At 49.4% G+C, this 25,383-nt stretch overlaps 1 protein-coding gene across 7 annotated transcripts in view; it reads left to right on the forward strand.

Annotated features, from left to right (window-relative positions):
- Positions 1-25,383, forward strand: part of birc6 (baculoviral IAP repeat containing 6) — a 98,485-nt gene that overhangs the window by 17,132 nt on the left and 55,970 nt on the right. For 2 of the 7 annotated variants that reach the window (XM_079728940.1, XM_079728943.1), the window contains exons 14-53: positions 2,321-2,452; positions 2,666-2,797; positions 3,136-3,302; positions 3,622-3,755; positions 4,598-4,759; positions 5,569-5,700; positions 5,902-5,999; positions 6,364-6,511; positions 6,935-7,068; positions 7,242-7,388; positions 7,840-8,027; positions 8,562-8,873; positions 9,071-9,170; positions 9,479-9,693; positions 10,145-10,353; positions 10,684-11,051; positions 11,318-11,537; positions 11,978-12,114; positions 12,552-12,689; positions 13,052-13,179; positions 13,493-13,624; positions 14,013-14,228; positions 14,629-14,812; positions 15,321-15,539; positions 16,390-16,523; positions 17,135-17,288; positions 17,609-17,725; positions 18,016-18,176; positions 18,507-18,633; positions 18,852-18,962; positions 19,281-19,539; positions 19,966-20,549; positions 20,834-21,009; positions 21,229-21,325; positions 21,425-21,619; positions 22,046-22,246; positions 23,206-23,485; positions 23,708-23,964; positions 24,383-24,491; positions 24,878-25,126. In XM_079728940.1, coding sequence (XP_079585066.1) covers positions 2,321-2,452; positions 2,666-2,797; positions 3,136-3,302; positions 3,622-3,755; positions 4,598-4,759; positions 5,569-5,700; positions 5,902-5,999; positions 6,364-6,511; positions 6,935-7,068; positions 7,242-7,388; positions 7,840-8,027; positions 8,562-8,873; positions 9,071-9,170; positions 9,479-9,693; positions 10,145-10,353; positions 10,684-11,051; positions 11,318-11,537; positions 11,978-12,114; positions 12,552-12,689; positions 13,052-13,179; positions 13,493-13,624; positions 14,013-14,228; positions 14,629-14,812; positions 15,321-15,539; positions 16,390-16,523; positions 17,135-17,288; positions 17,609-17,725; positions 18,016-18,176; positions 18,507-18,633; positions 18,852-18,962; positions 19,281-19,539; positions 19,966-20,549; positions 20,834-21,009; positions 21,229-21,325; positions 21,425-21,619; positions 22,046-22,246; positions 23,206-23,485; positions 23,708-23,964; positions 24,383-24,491; positions 24,878-25,126 — 7,363 coding nt within the window. The remainder of the gene's footprint in view (positions 1-2,320; positions 2,453-2,665; positions 2,798-3,135; positions 3,303-3,621; positions 3,756-4,597; positions 4,760-5,568; positions 5,701-5,901; positions 6,000-6,363; positions 6,512-6,934; positions 7,069-7,241; positions 7,389-7,839; positions 8,028-8,561; positions 8,874-9,070; positions 9,171-9,478; positions 9,694-10,144; positions 10,354-10,683; positions 11,052-11,317; positions 11,538-11,977; positions 12,115-12,551; positions 12,690-13,051; positions 13,180-13,492; positions 13,625-14,012; positions 14,229-14,628; positions 14,813-15,320; positions 15,540-16,389; positions 16,524-17,134; positions 17,289-17,608; positions 17,726-18,015; positions 18,177-18,506; positions 18,634-18,851; positions 18,963-19,280; positions 19,540-19,965; positions 20,550-20,833; positions 21,010-21,228; positions 21,326-21,424; positions 21,620-22,045; positions 22,247-23,205; positions 23,486-23,707; positions 23,965-24,382; positions 24,492-24,877; positions 25,127-25,383) is intronic. The other 5 variants (XM_079728944.1, XM_079728942.1, XM_079728945.1 and 2 more) reach the window with 5 other exon arrangements.

Below are 25,383 nucleotides of genomic sequence, written 5' to 3' on the forward strand. Positions count from 1 at the left end.
ACATCGGCTATGTAAGATATATCGATATAATTTCCAAGGGGATATAGGGCTGCAACAACGAATCGATATAATCGATAAAGATCGATTACTAAAAGCGTTGGCAACGAATTTGGTCATCGATTCGTTGAGTCACGCGATGAAGCCAGCCGCCGACTGGTTGGTTCATGGTTCATGCACGCCCACAGCGAGCTTTAGTGTGAGCGACCGCAGCTTGTATTTTGGTCATATCTTAACACTGGACTGTAGGCCTATATAAAGGTGTTGTACCTTCACTGTCTTTGGGTTAAAAAAACTCCTTCAACTCAGTATCCGTCTAGTCCAACCGAAAACTCTGTCAGCTGCTGCTGCTGCTGCATACGGTGTACAGACGGGCTCAGAGTCTGCACCGCGTGCATCAACAGTCATCCAAAGCAGCGGTAGTAATCACACAACCGGACGGTGTAGAAAGTCCTGTCAGTTAAAAATAGCAATCCAATTTTTAAATCCAAAATCGGCAGGATATAGAGCTAGTTAGCTTAAAAAATATCGCAAACAGTGTCAAATGTGATGTGTTTAGGTCGGCTCAGTAATATGATTGATGTGTTCAAATGCAACACAAAAAAAAAGAAATTTGAGATTTTGGCAAAAACCTGTTTTCCCAGCAATATAAAATAGATAGTAAAAATGGAATTATGACCTGTTTAACGTCCTATCTTGAACTATGATCATCTTATCAGCAATTAAAGCAATAATACAAGTTATATTTAAAGGAGTCTCGAAAATGGTATCAATATCAAAAAAAATTAACGATCTCCTGTCATCTGAGAGAAATCAAGATGATTTAATTTATTTTTAACCGTTAGTATTTACCGGTTAAAGATCTCATCAGTTGACCGGTTAACCATGGACATCCCTTATATATTGTATATATATAAATGTATATCATACATTGTATGTTTTTTTTTTGTTATCCCAGTTATGTTTTTTTATTTTTCTATCATTTAATATTACTTTTAATAGTTCCGGGACGTTGGAGCAATAACCTGGTGTTTTTACACTTCAGTCTGCACTGTGAATTTAAAGTAATGTTCAGTTTTTGAATAAAGATGCGGCAATTACAAATGTTTCTTTTTTTTATCCGATTCATCGATTAATCGTTTATTAAAATAATCGTTAGTTGCAGCCCTTAGGGGATACAAGATTTGACAATATCGTTTATATCGATATATGCGTTAAAATGGTAAGTTTCCGCCTCAAGCGTCTGTGTTTGCCTTAGAGACTGAGCGCGACCCCTCCCACGCTGTCCTTCCGAACGTGCCGTGTGCAAAGACGCCTCATTCCCGCCCTCTCACAACACAACAAGCATGGAGGATACCGGTAAAGAAAACGAGACGGCGGCGGGAGACAAAATTGTTTCAAAGAGGAGAAACAACGGCTCCATAATATGGAAATGGTTCGGGTTTAAAAAAACAGATGAGCAGCAGCTGCAGGTCATCTATAGAGAGTGTAGCAAAACTTTTGCGGCTAAAAGTGGAAGCGCGAAAAATCTGTTCCACTATTTAGAGCAGCGGCACAAAGTGCAGTATGAGGAATGCGTAAAACTCCGTGGCTGCATCACCGGCCACGAAAGCTTCTTCTGCCCCGAAACAATGTCTTTTGCAAGACTCCTTCACTCGTGGTGGGCCATATGACAGGAAAACTGCAAAGTGGCGATATATCACTAAAGCGGTGGCCTACCACATCGCAAAAGACACGGTCCCGGTCGCAACGGTGGTCAAGGATGGATTCAAAAAGTTGCTTCAAGCAATTGACCCAAGGTACAACTTGCCAAATCGAAATTATTTGAAAATGAAAAACTGTTCCCTTTATTTTTTTTAAACATGTTCATTCAATTTAACGTTCTAGCACTTTGCACATGTACCAGCCAAGTTCCTTAATGGCACAACCAATGTTCTAACTGGCTATTTGTGTAACCTTCAAAGTGTTCCATTTTGTTGAAGATAACGATACAAAATCACGTGTTTTAATAAAACTGCTTGCAACATCTCACATGTGGCTTTTGACTTACAAAAAAACCATCTAACCCACTCTATAGAAAATATCGAGATATATATCGTATATCGCCATTCAGCCAAAAAAATATTGGGATATCATATTTTGTGCATATCGTGCGTTCCTACCCTTACCCCAACCTCACCGGTAACGAGAGAATTGGTGAAATGCCAAACGCAAAACACACCACAGCATAGTTGTTTGTATCACCTTAGTTCGTTCTGTTGCTACCATAAGCTGCTCCTAGCCTGGGCCCTACTCTAACTCTGTCTGACCGTCCTTCCCTCAGAGACAGCGGTGGACAGACAGATCTCCTTCCCCCTGTCCCACGCACTGCACGCAAATGGGGAGAGGAACGGACAGCCCCTCCTCTATGAATTCTCAGAGGACATGCACTTCATGGATGTGGAGGACACACCAGGTAAGGACTGTGTGTGTGATATAAACCCTGACAATGATTCACACCCCCCCCCCCCCCCTCCCCGTTCAAGCTTGGTGTATTCACATAATGCAAAATAATTGCATATACTGCTCCTGTACCTCCATCCGGGGCGTTCCCCTGGTTGGTGATCACTGATCTCCACCCACTGTGTTCTCCTCCTCCCAACACATTCTGCTCCCCTCTCCCCCACAGGCTCCATGCTGTGTCCCTTCCTAGAGGACCACAAGGAGGACATCCTGTGTGGGCCGGTGTGGCTGGCCAGCGGACTGGACCTCTCCGGACACGCCGGCATGCTGAGCCTCACCAGCCCCAAGCTGGTCAAAGGTAACGTGCACATCAGGTCCTCTTTCATGGGATGATGAGGTTGAATCCTGCACCTGTTGCTGCTTCAAACCGCGTTCTTAATCGTAGTACTTTGTGCGTTGGATTTCAAGAGGTTTATTCAAGAAACTCACAGTTAACCACAGGGTAGTTCTGGGTGATGAAAGTGTGTTAAACCATGCGTGCGCCTGTGTGAAATAATAAGTGTTATGCGTATGGATGTTGTGCGTGTTGTGCGTGTCTTATATGGATATACCAAGTGCTTTGTGTGTATTTTATATGGATATCACTGCATTTTGTGGTCTCCCCTTAAACGTTGTCTGTTCTGGGTTTGTGTGTAGGCATGGCGGGGGGAAAGTACCGCTCCTTTCTGGTGCACATCAAGGCGGTGAGCGACAAGAGTGCCGAAGACAGCCCGCGGCCTGTGGTGCGCATGCCCAGCGCCAAGCCCATCAGCACCAAGACCCACTCGCTGTCCACACTGCTGCAGAGGGCGCAGGCCTCCAAGGTAGGGGGCCGTGGGCCTAAGATGGGGGACCAGGGTGACTCTAACCCTAAGATCAGGCCTTTAAGGCAAGCAGGCGGAGATAAACCATAGGCCCAGGTCAGGCAGGTTTGAGTAGGTGGAGCTGAGGAATATCTAGTCTCCACGACTTTCAGCATAGGGATGGATTTATTGATCAGCTTTTATTCTTACGGTTGCTCATCTTAAGAAATGAATCTTTTTTGTATGTTTTGCTTACTTGGTTTTAAAAACAATGTATTTTAGGAGATTTCAACAGGTTCGTATAGCTTGGCTAAGTTTGTGTCTTTGTTTCTGTGTGTAGGACAAGGCTTCCACATCAAAGTCAGAGCCAGGGACCCCCTGCAAGAAGCCTGACAGCCTGCGGGGCTGTGACCTGCTGCAGGAGGTGTCAGTCACCATCCGCAGGTTCAAGAAGACCTCAATACCCAAAGAGAGGTGAGAACCAATGCTGATGAATGGTAGCAACCGGAAGGAACTACCGCCCATATATGGTAGAAAACTGCAGGAATCACTGTCATAATATGGTAGTAAATGGCTGGAACCACCGCCCATATATGTTAGCAGTGCCAGAAACCACAGCCCATATATGGTAGTAGCTTCAGAAAGCAGTGGCCAGACATTTTGTTTGATTTATAAAAGATTGTTGCTGTGTATAATGCATCAGGCCACATTATTATAGCTTGATTTAAGACCTGATTAAATCAGACCAGTAATTAAGATTTTAATAGGTTCATTTGTTTTAGTTTAAATGACCATATCCTCTGTGAGTTGGAAAAATTTAAACCTGGCGCACGCCTTGGCAGTAACTCCTGGAACCATACTTCACAACCAATTCCTGTCCTCAACGTGGCATGCAGTTTAGTCACATAGTTAACATATGAGAACGCCACTGAATGTCCCCCTATCCTTATCCATAATGTGTACAATTTCGCAATTTGAAATTGAATGCAGATGACATGAACGTGAAAACTGAACCTGTAGTTCAGGTGGGTGGTCGTCTAGCGGATACGCTGTACCTCGTCCACAGACATCTGTGGATGATTCTGGTCCCCTTGATAATTTTCAAGCATTCAAACCAAGCAAAAGCCCCATATATATTATGCGTCACTGAGCCGCATCTATATATAAAAATAGGATTGTTTTTGATTCGACGATGGGTCTGGCCTGAACAATAAGACTGACTATGCAAAATCTTTATCGAGGATGCCCCTAGAAGTCCCCCTGTCTTTGGTCGAAATCAAACCAACCATGTCTTTGTATACTTGTGCGCCCCCTAGAGTCCAGCGCTGTGCCATGCTGCAGTTCTTGGACTTCCACGAGAAGCTGCTGAGCGCCCTGTGCAAGAGGGCCGAGGAGGGGCCCGGCACGGAGCACGGACAGAGCCTCATCCTGGACATCCTGTGCTGGCTGGCGGGAGTCTACTCCAACGGCTCCTGCAGGTGAGTCTAAGAACCACCATCAGCACCACCCACCCCCTAGAGACCAGGTATCAGCACCACCCACCCCCTAGAGACCAGGTATCAGCACCACCCACCCCCTAGAGACCAGGTATCGGCACCACCCACCCCCTAGAGACCAGGTACTGGCACCACCCACCCCCTAGAGACCAGGTATCGGCACCACCCACCCCCTAGAGACCAGGTATCAGCACCACCCACCCCCTAGAGACCAGGTATCACCACCACCCACCCCCTAGAGACCAGGTATCAGCACCACCCACCCCCTAGAGACCAGGTTTCAGCACCACCCACCCCCTAGAGACCAGGTATCACCACCACCCTTCCCCTAGAGACCAGGTATCACCACCACCCACCCCCTAGAGACCAGGTGTTACTAGTGGGTCACCGTACCCTGCGACCCACAGAACAAGCCACATGGAGAGATGAAAACCTGTATGCTAAACTGCTTTTAGAGGGGGGACCTTTTAACAGGACACTTGGAACTGTGAAACTGAAATGTTCTTTCAGAGCCTGTAAGCCAAATCCAAAGGTTACTTACCTTCAACGTGTTTCCACAAGCTGCTTTGACCCTTCAACATGGCTTCACAGGATGCTTGGAACCTTTAAGCTGTTCCGTAGGTTACTTGGAACCTTATCTAAAAGTCTCTTGGAGTCTTAAAGCCTCTTCCATAGGTCACTTGGAACCCTAAATCATTTCCTACTACTCACGAGCCTTTTTAAGCTCAAATCGTTGATCTTCATGAACTCATACAAAACCTTCCTACATGTGACCCGTTCTTGTCCTGCAGCCTGAGGGAAGGAAAGGAGGGCCTGCTGGCCAAGACGAGGAAACGTCTGACGGAGATCGTCAGGGTCTGCTTCTTCGAGGCCGGCCGTAGTATAGCGCACAAATGTGCGCGCTTTCTTGCACTGTGTATTAGGTACGTAAATGATGTTATGGGTTGATTATATCAAGAGCATTTCTTCTAGTTTTACATTTCATAGCTTAGCATTGTGTGTCAGCCATCCGGAATCAAAGCATCTTATGACCATGTTTAATCGAATCACCTGACTGGTAGTCACAATGTGAAACTTGCAGTTTTGCGAGGACCTAACGTGTTCTTCTCCAACTCGTGCTTCAGCAACGGCAAAGGGAACCCCAGTCAACAGGGGTTCGGCACAGACCTTCTCAAGGCTCTTCTGGACAACATGCCGCTCCTCCCTGCAGCGGCGACAGGCGGTGAGTCCCTAGGCTAGGTGGAACTACAAGGCCCCTTTATTTATACTGCATTGTACACATTCGAGCACAGCACTTTCAGAGAGCACGGTATGTAGGCTAACATTGCCTCCACCTCCTCTCCTGGCCTCTGTCTCAGTCTCTCTGTGTCTCTTAATTCATAGTTCTCAATTAAAAAGAGCTTTGTCAATAAATATTTACATTGCCAAAGCAGTTAATGAATCAAACGAGGGAAGGATAACAACATGCACTTTGTAGATAAAATAATGGAAATCTAAAAATAACTGTATTATAAGATAAAAAAATACAAAGTACAAAGGAGGTAGAATATAAACAACTATACTGATCGGTCTCATCTCTCTCCCAGGCTCAGTGTTCTGGTACTTTGTGCTGCTGAACTACGTGAAGGAGGAGGACCTGGCCAGCTGCAGCACGGCCTGCGCCTCCCTGCTCACTGCTGTGTCCCGCAAGCTGCAGGACCGCCTAACGCCTCTAGAGGCGCTGCTGCAGACCAGGTAGGCACTACCGCTGGGTAGACCTCAAGTGAGGATGAGTTTGGTCGCACTTCTTCTTCAATTGAAGAAGTTGGTTGATTCAAGCGAAACATCCCCATTATGTTATTGTCGTTAGTCTAGTTGCCAGTCAGTGGGTGCATGGTTCCCAGAGCAAAGGGACCAGGCAACTATTTTTGTCATTCTGCTGAGGCTTTTATCTAAAGTGGAAAACTGTGAATTCAGATACATGTCATTAGGCAGCAGGTAGGGGTTAGAGTTGCGTAAAGGATGCCTACAGCTACATCACGGACATTAAAGTTATTTTTGGGATGGGAGTTGAACGTCGCCAATACACTAAAACCCTAAAACCATCTTTAGCTGTTTTGTGGTTTATTGTCTCTGCCGTCCGTGTTAATGAACTTCTGGTTTAAACCCCCCTCACAGATATGGTCTGTACAGCTCGCCCTTTGACCCCGTGCTCTTTGACCTGGAGGTCAGTGGGTCATCCTGTAAGAATGCCTTCAACAGCAGCACCGGGGTGCAGTCGGACGAGATCGACCTCTCAGACATCCTCTCAGGTAGGATGAGTCGGGTTGGGGTGCGTTGATGTGTGGTGGTGTACGCCATGTGTATGTGGTTACGTATGGGGTCTGGTTGTGTTAATGTGTTTTGCATGGTGTGTGCTTGTGTTAATTTGTGTTGTGTTAATGTGTGTGCATGTTTTTCGTTAATCTGTGTGATTGTGTGTCAGGTAATGGTAAGGTGAGCGGAGGAGCAGCCGCAGAGGGCAGCTTCACAGCCCTGACGGGGCTGCTGGAGGTGGAGCCGCTCCACTTCAGCTGCATCTCCACCAGCGACGGGACCCGGGTGGAGCGCGACGACGCCAGCATGTTCACAGGTCAGCTCCACACCCTTAAATCGCTGAGTGGTTTGTATAAGACTTTGGTCTTCAGCACGTAGTTGGCGTTTCCTGCAAATCTCTGTACACCGTACACCGTACACTCATGTTTGTGTAACACCGTACACAAACTGGTCCCTGAACACGACTAGAAGTCGTGTTCAGGGACCAGTTTGTGTACGGTGTTACACAAACATGAGTCAGATCGATTTTCTGAGTGATTTTCTTTAGCAATGGGGTTGATAACCACAACTTCCATGTTAAAGAACTACTTTCCCACTTTGTCAAACCATTTATTTGCGTTATTTGCATTGAAAGACCCCCGTGTCGAAAATACGTATCAAACTTTCACCTGAACCTATCAAAACCTCCATCGGGTGTGATCGAATGTGCTTTGCGATTTCCTATTTCTGTGCTGGTTATTGATCATTCCTCTCCCCTCTGTCCTCAGTGAGTACGTTCGGCGTGACCCCCGCGGTGGGCGGTCTGTCCACGGGCTCGGTGGGCGAGGCGTCCACGGCGCTGAGCTCCGCGGCCCAGGTGGCGCTGCAGTCCCTCTCCCACGCCATGGTGTCTGCGGAGCAGCAGCTCCAGGTGCTGCAGGAGAAGCAGCAGCAGCTGCTCAAACTGCAGCAGCAGGTCAGGGGCCCAACGGGCAGCGCACCGTTTCATCTGTTTACTCGAGGGAACCCTTGCATTTGCTAGAAGGGAATAGTTGACATTTGAAGGGTGGAGGCTGTGATCGAATAATTACCTTAATAAAAAACCTTTCACTTTAATTAAGCATTAACATTTCGTTACACACCTGGGATGAATTAAAAATTGTCTTATTCTAAATATATTTTTAAGTGTAGTCGTTAATTAAATAGCTGAAGAATCTGCTTTAACATTCTTTGAACTAGCTTATGTTTTTCCCTGTTGGCTATTGAACGTGCGCCGTTTACCCTACTTAGTGTTTGTTGGCTTGGTGTTTAATCTGCAAATAATTTGCATCCGACAAAGTGATAAACTGTTGTCTATCACGTTCGCTGACTGTTGCCCACAGAAGGCCAAGTTGGATGTTCCTAACTGCCGACGGACTAACTAGCTACTACATAGTTAACTCTTGGTACGCCAAGGTGATGTCTACTAATCCCTAGCTTGTAGTTAACTCTCGGTGCGTGTTGCCCGCAGAAGGCTAAGTTGGAGGCGAAGCTGCACCAGACCACGTCTGCAGCGGCGGCTGCGTCCGGAGTGGGGCCCATCCACAACTCAGTGCCTTCCAACCCGGTCTCAGCCCCGGGCTTCTTCATCCACCCCTCGGACGTCATCCCGCCCACGCCCAAGACCACGCCCCTCTTCATGACCCCGCCCCTCACCCCGCCCAACGAGGCGGTGTCGGCGGCCTTCAGTGCCGAGCTGGCGCACCTGTTCCCTGGCTCCATGATGGAACCGGGCCCCGTCAACCTGGTGGCACACAACAAGAGCAGCCAGAAGAGCAAGCCGGTGAGTAGCACGACTGAGCGGGCTGGTTAGCCAGCTTGGAAGTGTTGTCAGTACAGTTGGGAGCTTGACTAGGATAGCTGATTATTGAGCCAATAAGCAATAATAACACAAACGTATATTCATTTATTTTGATAGTAGAGTCAACTTGGTATTTTTTATGAAATATTTGTGTGACAAAATCCCCGCTGTTGTTGCAGAGCTCTATGGGCAGTGGTCTAGCACTGGCTATCTCCCAGGCTTCCCACTTCCTGCAGCCCCCTCCACACCAGTCCATCATCATAGAGCGCATGCACTCTGGTAAGATTGCATCACTTTGACTTTTTGGAATGCTTTTATAGAATAGTGCTGCTTTTGCATACATAATTGTGTATGAATACTATGCTTATACAACTATAGCAAAACAATCTTATTCTTAATGTATAGAAATGTTTTTTGAAGTATGCGTTAATACAAATAGAACACCATAATAAAACAAGATTGAGATTAAACAGGCAATTTTCCACCTCTTCCTCAATGGACCATTACAGGTTAATTTAACGTATGTCCCGTGTTCTCTTCACTCACCCACACCTCCATCATCTCTCGCCCCCCTCCATTCCCACCAGGAGCGCGTCGGTTTGTGACGCTGGACTTTGGGCGCCCCGTGCTGCTCACCGACGCCCTGATCCCCACCTGCGCCGACCTGGCCTCTCTGTCCATCGACATCTGGACCCTGGGCGAGGAGGTGGACGGGCGTCGCCTGGTGGTCGCCACCGACATCAGCACCCACTCCCTGATCCTGCACGACCTTCTGCCGCCCCCTGTCTGCAGGTTCATGAAGGTGTGTGTGTGTGTGTGTGACCAACAGCCGGGCTGTTATCAACCCGGCCCGGTGCTAACCCGGATCTGTGTTGGATGAGATACAAATTTGAAATGCTCAGTAGTTGCTTTGAATCGCGATAGTGTAGTGGTAAGGGTGTTTGATTCCTAGTTGAGAGGTACTAGGTTTTTTTTCCCGTTGTCCCCCGTATACCATCATTCATGCCCAATATGCCTCCCCCCCCCCCCCCCACCTGCTCCATAATTAATGTTCCGGTGTCTACACACATTTCACAGTTGTTTTGGATATCTTTCAAATTCAATACGGAATCATTTCAACTTTTTTTTTTCTTATACGGTTCATTCTTTTTATCTCAAAGAAATAATCATAACATTTTTCTCCCTATTCAAGAACCTCTGCCAATGTGAACCCTTACCCTTACCCTAACCCTTCTCTTCAACCCCTGCCCCAGATCACTGTGATTGGCCGATACGGGAGCACCAACGCCCGCGCCAAGATCCCATTGGGCTTCTACTACGGCCACACCTACATCCTGCCCTGGGAGACGGAGCTCAAGCTGCTCCACGACCCCCTGAGGGGGGAGAGCGAGGCGGCGGGCCAGCCTGACGTGGACCAGCACCTGGCCATGATGGTGGCCCTGCAGGAGGACATCCAGTGCAGGTAAGGGGCCTCTCACTACCCCAATTTATTGTGTTTAATCTCGATTTTGTTTATTGTGATAAAGGGTGCATTTACAAAACACAATAGAGCAAATGTACAGTTTATAATCATCCAATATTTGATGTACTAATTTACTACTTATATATGTTGTGTATTTTTGTATAAAAGTATAAATCCCGCAGCGTGACCACAGAACCAATGTCAGGAAAGAGAACCCTGTTTGAATTTGAACGCCGCACACCGCTCATCCCACGCGTGTGTTTAGCGTATCGTCTGTTCACCGGCGGCCCCTAGACTGGCCGCCTCAAGCCGCGCCCCTCCCCTGTGCAGGTACAACCTGGCGTGCCACCGGCTGGAGACGCTGCTGCAGAACATCGACCTGCCGCCGCTCAACAGCGCCAACAACGCGCAGTACTTCCTGCGCAAGCCCGACAAGGCGGTGGAGGAGGACCAGCGGGTCTTCCTGGCCCACCAGGACTGCGTCCAGCTGCAGCTGCAGCTCAACCTGGCGCACCACGCCGTGCAGAGGCTGCGCGTGTCGCTGGGCGCCGGCCGCAGGGTCCCGCCCGGGGCCGGCGGCGGCGGCGGCGGCCACCACGACGCCCACGAGCTGGTCCAGGGCTCCTCCACGGAGCAGCTCAGGACCGTCATACGGTACCTGCTGGACACGCTGCTCAGCCTGCTGCACTCCAACAACGGTGAGCTGGGGTTCAAAGACACATTTCAACAGGAACTTTATTCTAAATAGTTTTTTGTGTGTGTATATATAGATGGTATATTGCCTATATGTACACAGTTTTCCATGGTGGGTTAACCTTGTAATACTGGTACTCTGTTCTCCTCCCTCCGTCTAACCTACCATCCATCTCTCCGCCTCTCTACACACACCCTCCTCCTTTCTCCTCTACCTCCTGCCCCCCCCCCTCCTTCCACCCCCTCTCTCCCCCTACCTCCCCACCCCCAGGCCACGCAGTGCCTGCGGTGCTGCAGAGCACCTTCCACGACAGGGCGTGCGAGGATCTGTTCAAGCACCTGTGTATCAGCGGCACACCCAAGATCCGCCTCCACGCCGGCCTGCTGCTGGTGCAGCTGTGCGGGGGCGAGCGCTGGTGGGGCCAGTTCCTCTCCAACGTGCTGCAGGAGCTCTACAACTCTGAGCAGCTGCTCGTCTTCCCCCAGGACAGGTGAGGGCGTGAGGGGCAGGGTGCGAGCGAGGGAGGACGGGGTGTGAGGAAGGAGGGGGTGGGAGGAGGAAGGGGCTGTGGGTGTTGTGTGAAGGAGGGAGGGAAGGCTGGCATGAGGGCAGTGTGTGTGAAGTTGGGTTTTAGTCCCAGAAGTTTAGGGACATCTGGGAGCACATATAACACACAGCTTTTTTTGTATACTTTATATATTGATTGCTTTTACTTTGCTTTGAGATAACATTTAATTCTTTTTTTTTTAAAAATCCATAAAGTTTGTTTGATGTTTCCATGTCTCGGTGCCTTTAACAAGATTCTAACTTGAATGTAAAAAAGAAAATTGCATATATATATATATTTTCTTTTTGTTTCAATCGTTTTCGTTGTACCTTTTTACTTGGAACCAATCCCTGATCCATGGTGTCTCTCTCTGCCTCCTCCAGGGTGTTCATGCTACTGTCTTGTATTGGCCAGCGCTCCCTGAGTAACAGCGGGGTGTTGGAGGGTCTCCTCAACCTGCTGGACTCCCTGCTGTCCCCCCTGCAGCAGCCCCTGGCGGCCGCCCAGAGACGCACCGAGGGTGAGCACTGCTACCTGGGACACGCATCACCTCTGGACAAAATGAAACCAGGCCTTTCCCCTCAACTTAGGGATATGAACTCAATCCATCCATCCTTTGTACCCCATGAATGAAAAGAGGATGTGGGGAAGAGTGGTCTCGTGGTCACGGCAGTTGTTCTCAAACGTTGTGAAACAACATCTACGCTGTTCAACTCCCAGAAGAAAGGTTAAGGGTTTGATCCCTAATGCTGGCAGTCTACCTGTAGGACGACTCCCATCCAAAATGCAGAAGGCTGCTTACCCAAATACAGCCTTCCTATTGGACCAATGTTATCCTGGCTCTCTTGCTCCCTCCTGTTATCACGGTTGGTATCGGTCCTGGTCCTAACCCTCCGTGTGTGTGTGTGTGTGTGTGTGTGTGTGTGTGTGTGTGTGTGTGTGTGTGTGTGTGTGCAGGCGTGCTGGACGTGCCTATGATCAGCTGGGTGGTGATGCTGGTGTCCAGGCTGCTGGACTACGTCGCCAGTGTGGAGGACGAGGCGGCGGGCTCCAAGAAGCACCTCAACGGCAAGGATAGGGAGCGCTCGTACACGGGTACATGGACTGACCGCAACACAGACACTGGGCCTCATTCACTTCAACCAAACCATTTGGGCCGTTTGCGTTATGTGGTCTATGTTCAAAAGGGGTGACCATTTTCAAAGCTCCATTTCAAAATATATTTGGGTTCCCAGGTCTTTCTATAAATACACCTAGACAGATAGGATTTGCACAGGGTCAGTAAAAAGCCATACAAAACCAATAAGACTAGATTATTGATCATACCAAGAATTGGGGTGGATTTTTTTTTATTTGTTGTTCCGGCACCTGCGCCTTGTGTTGAACCATCCCCATGTATAATAACAAAGGCTGATTCTGACCCTGGCTCTGTGTTTCCTGTCCCTGGTTGAATCCAGGCAACCAGTGGAGCTTCATCAACAACAGTCTCCAGTCCCAGAACTCCGGCCGGTCCTCCAAAGGCAACAGCAGCCTCGACCGCCTCTACTCCCGCAAGATCCGCAAGCAGCTGGTGCACCACAAGCAGGTGATGTCTCAGTCCACTCCCAAGCCCTGTAAAGAGCCCCTCTTCTGCCCTCAGGTGGCATGTTGTGGCATCGCCTATAAGGACAACACAAGTGGGAGTGTCCACCCTGATGGAAAAATCTACCCAGTGGACTATACCATCTGCTAGACTTATCTATACCGTCATGTGTTTGGATGGAGAATCCCGCATGGGATGTCCCTACAGAGCAAATGCAATGACAACCCAGTTTTGTCTTTTATATTTATTTCCGGGTTTAGGGAAGCGAGGTGTGGCACGTCTCTTGCATGTATTTATCCTGACCTTTTCATTGTAGCAGCTAAACCTATTGAAAGCCAAACAGAAAGCTCTGGTGGAGCAGATTGAGAAGGAGAAGGTGCAGAGCAACAAGGGCTCCTCCTACAAGCTGCTGGTGGAGCAGGCCAAGCTCAAGCAAGCCACATCCAAGGTGAGCCGCTGCGTCACCACACACACACTGTCCGTATGGCCGTGCCCCGAATTAGGCAAGTTTATTTATACAGCACCCTCCAAACACAATGTCGTTGAAAGTGCTCTACAAAGGCCGGAACAGCATTTTAACAACAATAAGGACAAACACTCTGAAAAAAGGACTCCCATAGATCAGTGTCATTCAACCTGTGGTCTTCTCCCAGTCGGTCATAAAAGTGCGGCGATCTGCGAGCCGTCGTAGGGGTTCACTGTGACCCATCGTGCTCTTGGTTACGTATCAGCATCTGGTACAAAACGGATGGGAATCTCTGACCCCTGCCCTGACCTCCACCCCCCCCCCCCCCCCCCCCCCCCCCCCCCCTCCCTCCCTCCCTCTCTCTCAACAGCACTTTAAGGACCTGATCCGTCTCCGGCGCACGGCGGAGTGGCCCCGCTCCTCCCTGGACACGGAGGCGGCGGCGGCTAAGGAGGCCCCGGAGGTGGAGCCCCTGCCCTTCACCCTGGCCCACGAGCGCTGCATCTGCGTGGTGCAGAAGCTGGCCCTCTTCCTGCTCTCCATGGACTTCACCTGCCACGCAGACCTGCTGCTCTTCGTCTGCAAGGTAGCAATTCCGGTGTCAAGTAAAGGCGTTGGACTAATGGATAATACTGTTATGTGTTTACAGTGATGGATTGGTAATTGATCAATTATAAGTAATAGGGCTCTATACTGTCTGAGGTTTCCACCGAATACATCTTAGCATTGCCGTTGCAGCTGAAAGATCTGGATACAAAATTGACACAAATGGATACAAATGACTAGTGACTAGCACATACTTCTGAAATATCTGTCCTCTGGGCATCTCCAGCCCAATAAAAAGTCTTATACTTCCACTCTCCTGATTCTGCATTCAGTGAGGTGATCAGTGAAGCCCATCTTGTCGCTAACCCCGGAGCTAACTAACGGCTGCACGTCCCTCAGCCTGACCCGACCCTCCCGTCTCTTCTCCCCCTGTCCTGCAGGTGCTGGCCCGGATAGCCAACGCCACGCGACCCACCATCCGCCTGTGTGAGGTGGTGTCGGAGCAGCAGCTGGAGCGCCTGCTGCTGCTGCTGGTCGGGACCGACTTCAACAGGGGAGACATCTCATGGGGCGGGGCCTGGGCCCAGTACTCGCTCACCTGCATGCTGCAGGACATCCTGGCAGGTGGGTGGAGGAGCTACGTCAGCTAGAGCCAGTTAGTTCTGGAGACTGCTTCTCAAAGTCATTCTTCCGTGTACAACCACGGTTTGGGGCTCTGGTAATGACGGGCGAGACTTTTATCTAGAGAGACTTGAAGTGCGTTCAGATGCAGGTTATTAGAGAGCATCTAGGGGGAATCATTATGAAGTTGATCATTTGCAGGGTGGAACAATCTTTTTGTATGTAGTGTACAGCAGTTAGCATGTTGGGCTTTAGATAGCAGCATACTCAACGTATCTGTGTTTTACTATTATTTTTTTTTATAAATACAACAAAATTGACATCTGCACCTGAATAAAAACGTAACCCATTTGTGACTCATTGACATTTTAACGTTTCAATAGGCTATGGATACTAGGTCTTAAATTCTAGAAAAAAATGTTTAAACTCAATGAGGTCCTGCCCTGGTTAGGTAAGTCAACAAAAGAGGAATACACAACAGGCCTAACTCTGTACCTGTGTGTCTCCACAGGAGAGCTCCTGTCTCCAGGCTCTCTGGACGTGATGGACGAGGTGAACTCGGGCGAGGAGGCTGCGGCGTCGGGGGTCTCTTCCTCCGGGTCGGGGGACCTGGAGGACTCTTTGCCCCCGGCCGCACCCCTCTCCCTGGGAGAGGGCATGGACGACTCCCTAGTCCCTGATATCATCGCAGGTACAGCCGGGAACTCCTCCTCCTCCTCCCTTTTCCAAAGTGCGTTGGTAGGCCCGGCCGTGCACACACACACACGGACAAATACACACGGGGATACACATGGACACGGACACACACACGCCCAGACACAGGTAATGGATACACACACTAAGAAGCACACACAAATGAACGGATACAGACATGCAGACCCAGGTAATGAATACAACCACATACACACACAGAAACTGAAGCACCTTACAGATGTATCTCCTGTACTCTCCTCCGACTAGTGGTCGATGAAGATGATGAAGTAATCTTGTTTGAACCGTTCAGTTCTTTATCCTTTATAGCTGAATTGAATTTCTCTCTGTGCTCTTGTACCTTAACACTTTAGGTCGACCAGTGATGATTTTAGAGGATAGAACTGTTATCTTAAATGCTTTTGGAGGGGGAGTGCAAATATTGTCGGCTCCTAAGTGTTTGAATGTGTATTTGTGTAATGTTTATGTCATTGTGTATATTGCTTTACAGTTACACAGCTAAATATATGACATAAAATGTATTTGTTTGGACCTTTTCAGTGCCAGATACTCTGACCCTATGATTTCAGAGAGATTTGTTTTTCCTCAGTCTAACAGAACTAACCATCTTGTGGCCTCCCCCTCCTGTGTCCCATGGGTCTAATTCACCTATAGCGACCATCTTGGTTCTAAACGTTAGCTGTTCTCCCCCCAGCTAGCGTTTTGATCCAAAATGGCCGCTATAGGTGAATAAGCCATTGATTTTGATTGGCCTTAACATTGCCCAGTAACGTCCCTAAGAAAAGGCCACTGTGAGTTATATCTTGCTGGTTTCTTTGTATCTAGTGTGCTTGCTCGGCAATATTAAAGCTGTTTTCATTATCCAAAAGGTGCTCCACCTCTGTCCTCATTGGAAAAAGATAAAGACATAGACTTTGACTTGCTACAAGACCTGATGGATGTTGATATTGATCCTTTAGATATTGATTTGGAAAAGGATCCACTCGCCGCCAAAGGTTTTAAGGTAAGTGGCACGCCTCCAAACCCCCCGTACGTCTCATTTACTTGCTCTGCACTTTCTGTCATTACTTTCCCTTTGTTTTTTCTTGAACGCAGTATTGATGTTCTCTAGTTGGGTATCGATGTATAGGTGTTTTTAATGTGGAGGATTCCTCAATAAGAGTTGGAACATGAAAAGTGCTAAATCAATTGTGTAGCAATGCTATTTATGAATAAAATATGCCCCCATAGCAATCGTACCTCGGAGGGTAACATCACATCACTGATGCAATCAGAACAACTTATCGCCGTTTAGAGGGTAACAGCGAGGCAATGAGGAAATCAGAACAAGTTATTGTACCTCAGAGGGTAACATTGAAACTCTGATGCAATCAGAACAACTTATGGTACTTCAGCGGGTAACATGGATGCACTGATGCAATCAGAACAACCTTTGAAATGGATAATGGAAAAACAGTCTTTTTTTTATTCCTTCAACTCTCCCTTTCAGCCAAGTTAATGCATGTGAATGTTACCGCACAACCATCTCATGTACACACGTTCACGTTGCAGAGAACAGCAATGACTGTGTTTCTCCTCCTTGTTCTTCTTGTTCTTTCCCCCATCCCCCTGCAGCCTATCAGCAACACCTGGTATGACTACTGGGGTGCTGACTATGGCACTTACGGGTACAACCCCTACATAGGGGGGGTGGGCATCCCGGTGTCCAAACCTCCCGTTGCCGTGGAGAAGCCCGGCTCGCAGAGCATCTCCGTGTCCGTCTCCCAAGGTAGGCGCTGTTTGGATTAATACCAAACCCTAAACGTTTCAGATGTACAGAACTAGTCTTTTCTCAGAATATTGCCTATTCGTTTGATTTAGATATACTGTCAAGTGAATAATAATAAATTGTAATTCTCAATTGCAAGTGATGAAATAAAAAATAAAGTATTTAACGGGTTCTTAACGACCACAATAAAAAATATGGGCTATTTAATTGATAGGCTTGAAGCTGACTGAGCCTGTTGCATTGCCATGTGTCCCTTTATGACTGGGTTCTGCAAACCATATAAATGAACTTCTGAAATGTCCCCCTCCTCCCTCTCCCAGCTCTTGACGCCCGTCTGGAGGTTGGCTTGGAGCAGCAGGCGGAGCTGATGTTGAAGATGATGGCCACGCTGCAGGCTGACTCCATCCTGCAGGCCCTCACATCCACCTCACCCACAGGTCAGGGCCGACAAAAGTTTAGCACACGCTGACACCACATTAACGGTCACATCAGCAAGTTATAACCTCTGCAGACATTGTCATTTAAGTAATAAGTATGCATTGTGTGGTGTAGTCAACAAATGCCCACAATGCCGGTTTGCCCAGAGAACGTATGGAAATGGCTGGAAACATGCGCAGATTTCCCATTTGATTTGAATGGTTACTGGTTTTTTAAAGTACCATCTTTACGTGTGTGTGTGTGTGTGTGTGTGTGTGTGTGTGTGTGTGTGTGTGTGTGTTGTCCCCAGTGTCTCAGGCCCCCAACGGGACCGATGACTCCCTGCTGAGAGGCCTCCACGGAGGGTCTTCTCCTCCGGCCGGGGGGCCTCTGATCCAGGCCTCCTCCATCCCCATGCTGAGTGCCTGCTTCAACAAGCTTTTCTCAATGCTGCAGGTCCACCATGTGCAGGTCTGAAGAACACCAGGAACACATGGTCACTCTAGCCTGTTAACCTTAAACCTGCAGGGATATCCGCACAGTATGCAGCCTACTAAAGAGGATCAAGAGTATCCTGGACTGCAAGTTAAAGCCAACATCAAAATGTCTTGATGCAGAGATTATTAGTTTGTGATTTATGATTTGTCCATAAAGTCAAGTCGGGCATCTTTGAGATGAAGCAAATATTGAGATGTCACATGTCAATCCTTTGTTCATTCGCTGAACCTTAACACAACACTGTGCAAACCTACTCTAACCAGGATGTTTACCTACTCTAAAATGTTTGCGTGTGTCCTGCAGTTGGAGTCTCTGCTGCAGCTGTGGCTGACCCTGAGTCTGAATTCGTGCTCTAGCGGCAGCGAGGAGAGCGGCTCAGACATCTTCATGTTCAACGCCAGCAGAGTGCCCACCATTCCCCTCAACCAAGGTCAGAACCCCGTTGTAAACAGGTTTCCCAAATGACATGTAAACACAAGCCCAGTTACGAAACCCGGTTTTTCATCACCCCATCATAATGAAACTCATCTTGTCTTCATGCAAACAAGACCATGTTTTTGGATAACAAAGCCTATAATGTGTGACCTTGTGTCTTTGTGTGTGTGTGTGTGTGTGTGTGTGTGTGTGTGTGTGTGTGTGTGTGTGCAGCCTCTATCAGCAGCTTCCTGACGGTGCTGGCCTGGTACCCCAACACCTCCCTGAGGACCTGGTGCCTGGTGCTCCACTCCCTCACCCTGATGACCAACATGCCGGCCTGCAGTCAGTTCCACTTTATATCCCCTCACACACACCACAGCCCTCAGAGAGAGAGTGTGTGTGTGTGTGTTTGTCCATTTACACTGTATATAGAGATCAAGAGAATAAAGTCATTCTGGTTCTAATTCAGTTTCCTGAATAATAAAAATCAACATTATTAGCATAATATTACATAATATAAAATCATTTTATATTAATGGGAGCATCTTAAATACAATGCAACCTAGTCAATGATTAAGAGGCGTGTGTGTGTTTACACAAACCCAATCAGATCCAAACCGTGGTGTGTGTGTGTGTGTGTGTGTGTGTCTCTCTCTCTAGCTCCTGCTCCTGCTATGGGCGGGCCAGAGGGCACAGCCCAGCAGATGGTGTCGGACCCCACGCTGGTGCATGTGCTGGTGCGCTTCTTCTCAGGCAGCAGCCCCCACGGCACCGGCCAGCACAGCGCCCAGGTGGGGCCCACCGCCACGCAGGCCATGCAGGAGTTCCTCAGCCGCCTGCAGGTGCACCTGTCCCCCACCTGCCCCCAGATGTTCAGCGACTTCCTGCTCCGGCTCATGCACATCCTGTCCACCGAGAGGTACGGAGGCGGGCCTTATAGTGTGGGGGTGTACAGCGCGGTTGTTATGCAGGGAATGCGTTGGAAACGCAGAAGGAATATCTATCTAGACTATCAAAAAAGTCATATGCTTAACGTTATACATAAAAAGCCCTTAAAAAGAATTTGAGCACCGACAAGCACAACGCATAAAGGCACTTTATCTATTAGCTTGAGACCATAACCGCTCAGAGAATATAACGAGCATGCATTAGCAAAATTACTTCTAATCATTATTAATGACTTATTACCAAATTGTTTTTCTAAAATGTTTCTGAGTATTTCTTGTTTCAAATCATTTTTAATTAAATGTATAGATATTTTTAATTTTCATCAATTATTTATGAACAATAAAGTATTTTAAAGCCTTTGCTGCGTTCCCCCCCCCCCCCCCCCCCCCCCCACCAGGGGCCCCTTCCAGTCCGGCCAGGGCCCGCTCGATGCCCAGGTGAAGCTGCTGGAGTTCACCCTGGAGCAGAACTTCGAGGTGGTGTCGGTCAGCACCATCTCCTCCGTCATCGAGTCCTCCACCTTCCTGGTGCACCACTACATCACCTGCTCCGACAAGGTGGTGTCGCGCAGCGGCTCAGACTCGTCCTCGGGCGCGCGCGCCTGCTTCGGCGGCCTCTTCGCCAACATCATCCGCCCGGGCGACGCCAAGGCGGTGTGCGGTGAGACCACCCGCGACCAGCTGATGTTCGACCTGCTGAAGCTGGTCAACGTGCTGGTGCAGCTGCCGCTGTCGGGCGACCGGGAGTTCAGCGGGCGCGCGCTGGGGGCGGGCGGCGCCGGCGCTGCCGCCGACAGCAGCGTGTCGGACGAGGAGAAGGTGTGCGGCAGCATGGAGAGCAGCGGAGCCGCCGGGGGCGCGGCCTCCAGCCAGGGCCCGGCCGCCGGCATGGCGGACCTGGTCCTGGCCAACCAGCAGATCATGAGCCAGATCCTCTCGGCGCTGGGCCAGTGTAACAGCAGCGCCATGGCCATGATCATAGGTACACGCCCTCTCCCTCCCCCTGGAGCGTCTAATGAACGATATGGGGGTGAATCACACTGGGGCAAATCTCGCTAACAATGCAAGCAATTCCCTCATGATATTGCAAGACCCTTTGGATAAATAGCATCAACCTAATGCCCTATATATATATATATATATGATGAATGCTAACAGCTCAAATTAATTTGTACATCCCCTAAACTACCCATTTAAACAATTGTAGAATTATCTATTGAATGATGCCCATCAACTGATCAACCTTCCCCCGGCTCTTTTCTCTAGGAGCCAGCGGTCTGCACCTCACCAAGCACGAGAACTTCCACGGGGGGCTTGACGCCATCTCGGTGGGCGATGGCCTCTTCACCATCCTCACCACCCTCAGCAAGAGGGCCACCTCGGTGCAGGTCATGCTGCAGCCCATACTCACCTACATGGCCTGTGGATACATGGGTAGACAGGTGAGCTGGGAGCAAGCTTCACATGTCATAAACATTGAAAGACGTGCTAGGTGCAGGCCTCCATTATATTGGCTGATACTTGACCTTTTCCCAAATTGTAGTCTAATGCTTTTCCCAAATCGTGTGGTAGAAGACATACACTAAGTGATAATAATAAAGGGCAAAACCATCTTGTGATGCAGTGAATGATTTATTTTTCTCTATGTGTTTCCGCCGCAGGGTTCTCTGTCCACGTGCCAGCTGTCGGAGCCTCTCCTCTGGTTCATCCTCAGAGTGTTGGACACCAGCGAAGCACTGAAGGCCTTCCACGACATGGGTAAGTACTCTGCCACACAGACCAGTAACTGTACAGAACAGGCACCTGGGGTTGACTCAACGCGTGTTTGTATCTGGCTGACCTCTGTTCTGTCCCCAGGTGGCGTCCAGCTGATCTGTAACAACATGGTGACCAGCACGCGGGCCATCGTCAACACGGCGCGTAGCATGGTCTCCACCATCATGAAGTTCCTGGACTCGGGGCCCGGGAAGGCCGCAGACGGCAGCCTGAAGGCCCGGGTCATGACCGCTGAGCCGGACAACGCCGAGGGCCTGCACAACTTCGCCCCCCTCGGTAATCCATTCATCATTGACATACATGCTTAAACATTGTGTGTAATTTACAATTCATAAATTGATACACAACTTGCACGCTTTAGGGATTTTCTTAATGTTGCTAAATTGAAATGCTGTGTTATTAAATGTGAAAGGTTTTTGCCGGTTTATTAAGACCGCAGGTTAAATGTTGACGTTGCCATAAATTCAGCATGAATTGTGTTCAACTCATCCCATCTCAGTGTAGAAGGGTTACGATATTAGGCAATCGAAGATGCTTTTGCATCCATTATATTCAAATAAACGAGTGTTTGACAAATCCCATGGCTGTATCATTTCACCTCTTATCATTGCCTATCGAGTACCGCCAGACCAATGACACCGCTCCAACCCAGCCCCAAGCTTTATTTAAACCAGCCTCCCCAACACCTCCGTCCCCCTCCAGGCAGCATCACGTCCAGCAGCCCCACGGCCCAGCCGGCGGAGGTCCTGCTTCAGTCCACGCCGCCCCACCGCCGGGCGCGCTCCGCGGCCTGGTCCTACATCTTCCTGCCGGAGGAGGCCTGGTGCGACCTCACCATCCACCTCCCCGCCGCCGTGCTCCTCAAGGAGCTGCACATCCAGCCACACCTCGCCTCCCTCGCCAGTGAGTACACGCACACACACATCCAGCCACACCTTGCCTCCCTCGCCAGTGAGTACACGCACACACACATCCAGCCACACCTCACCTCCCTCGCCAGTGAGTACACGCACACACACATCCAGCCACACCTCACCTCCCTCGCCAGTGAGTACACGCACACACACAAAATTATTTATTCATCACTATAAGAAGGCCGCATCCGCCTGCTAGCTGTAACTACAGCTCCTTGCATGTAAGGCTTTAATATTTATATTATGTATATTCATGTTGACTATATTAAAATGAATAGTGCATGGGGTCATGCCCCAGCACAACACAACACTATGCAGTGTGAGGGCAAGGCAAGGTTCTTCAGGGTGAGCTTCAGAGAAGATCCCTGGAACCGTGGCGTGTTTCACTAGAGGGCGAGGACACGGGGATGTTTACGCTGTGCAGGAACAGGAAGCGGGTCTTGGCGGCTTCAGGGCTTCCCCGCGTCCTGTCGATGTCGCTCTTCATTAAAGTTTAATGCCCCTGGTTGTTACGCAGTCTGTGCTTTAATTATTCAGGGAGATGCGTGGGTGCTTCATGCTTGTCTGCTTTCTCTTCGCACCCCTCACGTTTTTCTTGTCCCGATGGACAGCCACTAGGGGGGATACTGTGGGACGCCATGACCTCTACGTGATATTCACCATGTTCTGTTGACTTTCTCTGTGTCCCTACATGTTGTCTCCCTATTCTCTACAATGATCTTAAAATGTAAGAAAAGACGTGACAAAAATATGTGTGAATTGATTAGCATGTGCCGTGGTATTGAGACGCAAGTCGTTTTATTTTCCAACGCTGAAAACTACAGCATTGAGTGAGTCTCTGTAAAGTTGAGCCTTTTGGCCCAGTGTCAAAGGGGTTAAGGGGGAACCCCGGATGGCTTCTAGTGAACCACAAATGAGATGAACCCTCCGCTCTCCCCTCCTCCCCAGCGTGTCCCTCCTCGGTGTCCGTGGAGATCAGTGCAGACGGGGTCAACATGCTGCCTCTGTCCACGCCGGTCATCACCAGCGGGCTGACCTACATCAAGATCCAGCTGGTGAAGGCCGAGGTAGCCTCGGCCGTGTGCCTGCGGCTGCACCGCCCGCGGGACGCCAGCACCCTGGGCCTGTCCCAGATCAAGCTGCTGGGTCTCACAGCCTTTGGGAACACCTCCTCAGCCACCGTCAACAACCCCTTCCTGCCCTCTGAGGACCAGGTCTCCAAAACAAGGTGAGTGCTGCAATGGGGTTGGGCCAATGCATTCTGGGATATGGGTAAATTCTGTTCCTCCCCAAAGAACAAGTTGGTTACATCAGTTATCTTAATGGTCGAAACGATGTGATGAAGAACCTTTGGTCACACGGGGACGAGATACAGAGTCAAACAGAGCATCCGGTTGTCTGTGTCGTGGAGGTAAACGTTACACCCCATTAACGCTGCCCTTCCTCCTAGTATCGGCTGGCTCCGCCTCCTCCACCACTGCTTGACCCACGTGGGCGACCTGGAGGCCACCATGGCGAGCGCGGCGGCGCCCACGGCCAACCTGCTGCAGACGTGCGCCGCGCTGCTCATGTCGCCCTACTGTGGCATGCACTCGCCCAACATCGAGGCGGTGCTGGTGAAGATCGGCCTGCAGTCCACGCCCGTCGGCCTCAAGCTCATCGACATCCTGCTCAGGAACTGCGCCGCGTCGGGCACCGACCCCACCAGTGAGTAGAGGGGGAGACGTCCCCCTTACTTCTGGTGTCATGTTCAAGTTGTTTAGCTTTGTTTGACCCGTTTTCTGTTTATGATTTAGCTGGGAGTTTAATGTGATTCATGAGCAGGTAGGAAGTTGGGCGTCTTGCTCAAAGATAGCTTTATGTATTGTGGACTGAGGACATAGGGGATCGAACCCAGACCCTGTCGTCTGGAGTCTCCTCTTTATCCCCTCCCACGGATAGTATAATTTGTTGATATAGATTTATCATATGCTTTGGAATTTGCCCGTTTGGGAATACTACATATTTCGGGATTTCAATCTGGATGTTTGATTTCAATCTGCTTCATTATCACTCCATACCTACGCTGTCTTCAAGGCGTCGAACAGTGAAACTACAAACGGTATTTCACTGTGCTTCCCTTCAGACCTCAACAGTCCCTTGCTGTTCGGACGCCTCAACGGCCTCTCCTCAGACTCCACCATCGACATCCTCTACCAGCTGGGCACCACACAGGACGCCGGCACCAAAGACAGGTATACCAGTCCCTCTCCCCCGCCCTGACGTCCCCCGGCCTAATCACTCAGGATCATCATAAGTTATCTCCCTGTCAACGGGACTCCTCCCGGCACTCTGGCAGTAAACAATGTCCTTCCCCTGTCCTTGTTGCGGTTTTACGGCCGTATAAAGTTGTTTTGTGTCCCCTCTCGGCGAGACGGGGACGTTTGCCTCAGAGGTCGCAGACTAGCGTGCGGCGCCACGGAGCGCCACTTGATAAAGTCACCTCTGTCGTTCTGCCTGTCTGTTTGAAGTGCTGTTAGAACATATATATTATGAGGCGCTAGAACATATATTAAAGGTGGTGCATTCTATTTAAGTGTGCTTGTTTGATCAACAATTTTCCCCTTCACTGCCTTAACAGAATCCAGGCTCTGCTCCAGTGGGTTCAGGACTCGTCACGAGTCGCCGCCCACAAACGCAACGGGCCAATGGGAGGGTACGCGGGCGCAGGCGTGAGCTCCGCCTCCTCTTCCACCTCCTCCTCCAGGGAGTACGGCCTGCTCATGCCCTCGCCCTCCCACCTCCACTGTGTGGCGGCCATTCTGTGGCACAGCTACGAGCTGCCGGTGGACTACGACCTGCCACTGCTGCTCGACAGGGAGCTCTTCGAGTGAGTGAACGCCTGTTGGAGGTCATGGTTTTTTAATCGGAAACGATGAAGTGACCAATTGTGGACTTGAAATGGGTCACTGCCTTTTTTCGGCTCGTGACCCATTTCAAGTCCGAAGATGTATGTGAACCCAACAACCCTTGCGCATCGTTTCACCCGAACAACATCTGTCTATGATGTTATGTCTTGATTGATGAATGCATGTGCCTTGCACCAAACAAGTCATAAGTTGAAGTTTGTTTTCTTTGTTATAAAAG

The sequence above is a fragment of the Pollachius pollachius genome (assembly GCF_949987615.1).
Source record: "Pollachius pollachius genome assembly, chromosome: 2".
NCBI lineage: Eukaryota > Metazoa > Chordata > Actinopteri > Gadiformes > Gadidae > Pollachius > Pollachius pollachius.